The 6,000-nt window shown below is 34.2% G+C and overlaps 1 protein-coding gene across 1 annotated transcript in view; it reads right to left on the bottom strand.

Annotated features, from left to right (window-relative positions):
* Nucleotides 1-546: 546 nt before the first annotated feature.
* necab3 (N-terminal EF-hand calcium binding protein 3) overlaps nucleotides 547-6,000 on the bottom strand; it is a 34,007-nt gene continuing 28,553 nt past the window's right edge. The window contains exon 13 of the mRNA XM_028003057.1: nucleotides 547-1,601. Coding sequence (XP_027858858.1) covers nucleotides 1,573-1,601 — 29 coding nt within the window. The 3' untranslated portion in view covers nucleotides 547-1,572. The remainder of the gene's footprint in view (nucleotides 1,602-6,000) is intronic.

Below are 6,000 nucleotides of genomic sequence, written 5' to 3'. Positions count from 1 at the left end.
TATTTGATTTTTTTTCACTCAGAATTGCAATCACTGTCTTCGAATATTGTCAGTCTCCAGCAATATGCAATGAAAACAAACTCAAATCATTTTCATAGTTCTTAACTCTCTTGAATTAGTTTTGTGTTGGAGCAAAGGAAGATAGGTGGATTGAGATCTTTGGAGCTTTATTTTTGAATACCATCTCTTTCTGTTATGATGTAAAGCAAAGCTGCAACACAATATCAAATTCTGCCTTGGAGAGGTTATGGCTGATATAGTGGACTATTCTATCGTTTTTGCTTTGGTAAATCAATTTTATTTTTAAATTGTCAGTGATTTGAAAATATTGTTGTCTTCTGATTGGATTGTATTTCACCACATTGAACTAGATTTGAATTGTATTTTTTTTCACTTATATATTTTAATAGAGATTACTATTATTGTGATCTGAAGTACAACGATTAGACTAAAATAATAAGGAATGTGGAAAATCTCCAAAGTCCATTAATAGTTCAACAAACAGTGCACTATTAATGTGTCACAGCCAACATCACAGACAAAATTAGGGTGAAAACCTTTTTAATTCTTTTCAGAAAACATCTTGAAATTTTAATACTTTTATTAAAGTAGCATTTCAGTCGTTTCACTTTGTAGATTTCTAAATCAAATAAAGGGGGACTCATACAGTACAGTTCAAGAAGTCTGTATATACAGATACAGTAAGGTCCACCATGATCAAAATAAATACATGATATATTTGTTGCTTTGTTTAACTCAACAATACAGTGCAATCTTAGCATTTCATCTTGTTTATATGCACATTTGTAAATATATTTTTTTGCATTTTAAATATATATTTTTTTCATTTTAAGACAGAATATGACTCATATGGACAGTTGAAGGTTAAATAATAGAGTACGCGAAGACTAGTATAGTTAGGAGTAGATAGAGTATAGCAACTATATCAACAGCTTGTTTGGCATTCTGTGCAAATAACAGCAGGTTAGATAAATGAAAGCAGCAATATCTTACATCATGTACAGTGGGAGGAAGCCACATCGGCATGCATGTTTAAGATGCAACTGTCCTTTATCTCCACATAGTATTCATTAAATATGTGTTTAGTGTTTGAAAAGATCTTCATACGTACACATATTACATTGCAAGACGGGTTTTCATACTAAATAGTGTTCCATCTCTCCCTGTGTTGTAGCTTGTTCTTGTTTGGAATAATATATCAGGCAAACACTGCAGGAGAAAGGTGGCCATATGGCAAAGGAGAAGGGTTATGAAATCATTAAATTGCTTTTCAATTGCAGAGAGCCAGTTACACTTGAGTTTACAGGCCACTGAATGCAGATATGCCTTTGGATGTAAGTGGCAAAAATAATGTACGGCTGAAGACTGGAACATTAGAGAAAGCAGCCGAAAATGTGCAGATAGGGCTTTTTTTTCTTTCTTGTGCTTTAAAACATAAAAATGCTTTTGCTTTGCGCGTGTGTGTTAGAGTGCATGTGGGTAGGTGGGACTGATGTGCCAGTGTGTCTTTCTTGGTGAGACCATGTAGGTAGTCGATGTGACATTCCAGATTCAATTGTTAGTCATAATCCACCAGGAAGCTGAAGAAACATATATACAGAAACAGAAAGTTAGATCCAGGCATGGAACAAAACTATGTTGTACAACTTGTGTTTACATCACCGGTACGACCCATTAATCTAATTGGCTAATCAATCATCTAGTTTACATTTCATTAAGCAACAGCAACAATTTTCCAGCTTAGGTTCTTAATTAAATCTTTGACAGTTAAATGATAACAGTGACAAGTGATTATACATTAAAGTGTATATACACATAAAAAAATCTATGTTGTCAGTTCTGAAAATGTATACTTCACAGTACTTTCAAGTGAATTTCAAATAGATACAATGAGCTAATATGTGTTCATAGGTCACCATTTGAGTGTACAGTCTCAGAATAATTTTTGTTAGTTAGTTCCCAAGAGCTTTCCTCAATTATTCTCCTAATTTTAATGCATATTAATGATGGTACAGAGCAGTGGTACACAGCAAAACCCACTGGACCTAATTTGGATTTCTACATAAGAGCGGTGTGTTAAAAAGTAAGTATTACTATTTAGAAGCTGTAAAGGTTTCATTTAATGTAGGCAAAGGAGACTTTCAGTTCCCAGAACTTACACAATAAAAAATAGCACTTTATAGAGGAAAATTGTTTCCAAACACACAAAGTCATCTGGCAACAATAGGAGATTGAAATGCTTTTAAAAAGTCAGCGTAAAGTATTTTTTGAAATAAAGGACACATTCAACATGTGAGATTTGCAACTAGTTTATTGGGCCTTTTAATCTCTTCTTCAAATAAATTAGTTTGTGAATTCTGCACCTGGAAAAAAAATCCAATATATGATCTATAATTGAAGATTTAAAATTAGAATTGGTAATCAACAACAACAAAATATCACAAAGGCTGGTTGGTATACAGCTCCTCTCTCATGAAGGCAGAGTTTAGATCTTTCAAATCAAGACGGAATATCTTGCAGCTCCTCCCAAGAGCATCACAAAGGTGTGTTTTACACCGTGTTCCAAACTATTATGCAAATTGGATTTAAGTGTCAGAAAGATTAAATTTTTTGTTGTGCTATTAAATAAATAGATGGTATTGTGTGTCAGGGCTCTTTGAATCACTATAATTAATTTCAGAGAGCTGGGTTGATTAGTTTGTCTGGTGAGCTATTTTTGAAAAAAAATACTGTTCTCATGGGTAGCTTTGTTCAGCAAAATTTGATTTATACTGTATTAGTTCATGACTTGAAAATTATACTGACCATCATTTGCATTGACCATTTAAGAAAATCTGAGAAAATATCACTTGCATAATAATTTGGAACACAGTGTATTTATTTTTCTATTACTGACCACAGAGTTGATCTGGTCCTACCTTTGTGATGTGGATAAATATACCAGCCTCTCTCTTCCTCACAGTGAGCACAAGAATCCTTGGCAACCAAATATCTTTCTGATGTAGCGTAACAACAAATTCATCGAAAGAATGCAGCTGTAATGAATATCTCACTGATGTTTGTTTAATAGCCACTTGAAAAAAAATGGTTTTACATTGTTTAGAATTTCATAATATAATGTTTGTTGTTCTTACTGTACCCTGGAAGGTGCAAGACTATTGAGTTTATGCTTGAAGCAGTCAGCATCCATACATGGGGAAATCACAGATGTGGAAGTAAACAACCACGTAAAGTAACCTAGCAACTGGCAAAACTTACACCACCCACGCAGCTAAATCAACATCACCCAATGGTGATGTTGATTACCAGAGGTAGACACGTTAACTAAGACATAGGTACATGGAGTTCAGTCTCGCCAACGACAAGTTAATCAAATGTCAAGATGGGAGAGTCACGGCAGTGGCCTGGGCTCGCTGTGAATCATGCTACTCTGGTTACTGTGAAGTCAATGATGTGATAATGAGCAGAGTGCAGTCATGTAGAAGTCAGTTTGCCAAATATAATTAATTTTAAAAAAATATTAGAATGTGGAGAGATGTTTGAGTTTGTTGTTCCAGAATGCAGTAAATTATAAGTTTTGTTAGGACAAAAGTGTTTTCTTCAAGGTAAATTAATAATAAATGAGAAGTTTGCAAGATTCCAATGAAACATTTAGATCAAAAACAAAATAAAAACCACGCCACCATTTAAAAATGAAGGGCCTTATTGTTATGATCTCATCATACCAAATCAAGAGGGAAGCATCTCTACTTAGCACAGTCGGAAGTTATATAAAACTGAAAAAATATGTTTGTTTTTGAAAATATCTCTCATGCTGTTCTTTAAGTTATTTATTTGTTATTATAATTATCTATGTTGCTGTTTGGTATTCGAATACCACAGATTTTCAAAATTATTTTATTGCTTTACCTTAATACATCATTGGCATCTTATCAAAGTACTTTTGTGTTAATTAACTGATGGTGAGGTAGCCCCATATGAAAGTATGACAGCCAAAGATAGTCTGTCTTTTATTAAATTGCTTGTGAAAGTATTAAGTATTCATATTAATATTTTTTGTATGACAACCACAATCTCCATTTAAGTGGTGACTCTCAAGTTTGAAGCAGAAGGAAAATACTACATTGTTTTCAAAATGTTTGGCACATAACAGTCTGAAAAATGTGCTACTACAAACAAGAGCACAATATTGCCCTGGGCTTCTTATGGTTTTCTTCCTGCTACTTTTTCTTCAGTCAGATGTGTGGAGGACATGAATAACTGTTTGTGATTTCTATCCATTCTCCCACTTGAGTTGTGCCTTTCTGCATCTCCTCCAGATGTTGCCATGGGAATCCCCTACTCAGAAATACTCAGTGTGTGAGTTTAGGTAGAAATCGTGTTTACTGTTGCGCCACAGCTTGTTTCAAAAACTAATCCTACTTTAAACATTTCCACAAAATGTAAAAGTTTAAAGGGTTATAAATACTGGTGTCAACTTATTTTTCTTCTTCAGGAAATGTAGGGGGAAAAAAATCAAATTACTCAATTTAGGGTTGACATCAGTTGTTTTTTAAACAGATGTGTTTGTTTAAAGTTTTCTTCAACACTTGTACAACATACTTCACTTAGCTCTGTGCATAAACAGAGTTGACTAAATTAGGGAGAATATTTACAGCTATATTAATTTTGTTATTCAGGCATCTTGTTTTTTTATTTATTTTTTTAAAAAATTCACTTCAATAGAGTTAGTGCTGGACACACAGGAGGAAAAACAACCCTGCTTGCATGGTGGGAAGCAACTCTGAAAGCACCAGAAATGTGACTGATCTAAGAAGTAATGAGCAAATTAGCTGATAATGAAGACAGAGCGGCTAGCTTCTTCTCTCTGAAAACTAGAGCTGGAGTCTAATGTGGAATCACTTTAAAAGAACCTTACATGACAGCACTGGACATATGAGTCATACCAATAAGCACATAGAAATGTCACCATGTCTCAGAAGAAAAACTATCATCAGAGGTTTCAGGGCTGTTTTATATGTCTTGAAGTCACCCAAAGCAGTGTTAACAGATCATGTTTACATTGGAGAGTATAATTAAAAGGGGAAAGGTAAATGTCTGATATTTCATCCGTTTGGGTTGTCATACTATATATGGACATTAATATAAAAAATATCCTGTGTATTCATCCAAGCACATAATGCCTCCAGTGTGACTTTGTTGAATCTAATTCTTATGTGAATCTAATGCTCTTTCAGCATTTGTTTTCTTAATTTTACAGAACAGTAAAACTTGAAAATTTCTTTTCAAGGTCTTTAAAATGTTAGCATTCCTTATTTTCTAAGGACTTCATACTAGATCATATTTCTATGGATCTCCCCTTGGGAGGGTCAACTCTTATTAACTTCTTATAACTGTGATATATTTTCAGCGGGAAGACAGTAAACTGTCAAAAGAGATTATCATAACTCATTATATGTTAAAGTGGGTGCGAAATGTTCCCAAAGCGATCCTAAGTCTTTACAGAACCTGTGGTTGATTGTTTTTAACGACTCGAGGCGTCCTCAAGCCTGGATAATCTATTGTAAAATTTTATTTTATATGTTGCTGTGTATGCCCTCTCTGCTGTGCAGTGGAACAATGGGTGCTCAAACATTTTCATGCTCATGTCACACTACATCAATTGGACTGCGAGTCCAGAATAAGTTTAATTGTCATGCCAGGCTGTAGGCTGTGTACACAGGATTGTGTCAGTGAGGTCTTGTGGAGCAGCAGAGAAAATCAAGCTGTATCTGACCATATTTGTCCATAATAAAGTATACACCTTCACCATTTTGCAAGGGCCAGTTGTCTTTACACTTAGTGTTCCCAACCCTAATGAGCTCAGGATGTCAGAAAGAAGTATGACTTTATCCAATTGTTCTACTAGGCGAATAATAAATATTTATTTCTGGAGAGTTTGCTTTTAAAATAAGATATTACAAAGACGTTTAAATGAGT

This window comes from Xiphophorus couchianus, chromosome 20 (genome assembly GCF_001444195.1).
Source record: "Xiphophorus couchianus chromosome 20, X_couchianus-1.0, whole genome shotgun sequence".
NCBI lineage: Eukaryota > Metazoa > Chordata > Actinopteri > Cyprinodontiformes > Poeciliidae > Xiphophorus > Xiphophorus couchianus.
Note: the sequence above shows the minus strand (reverse complement) of the source record. Positions and strands in the feature narration are given on the sequence as shown.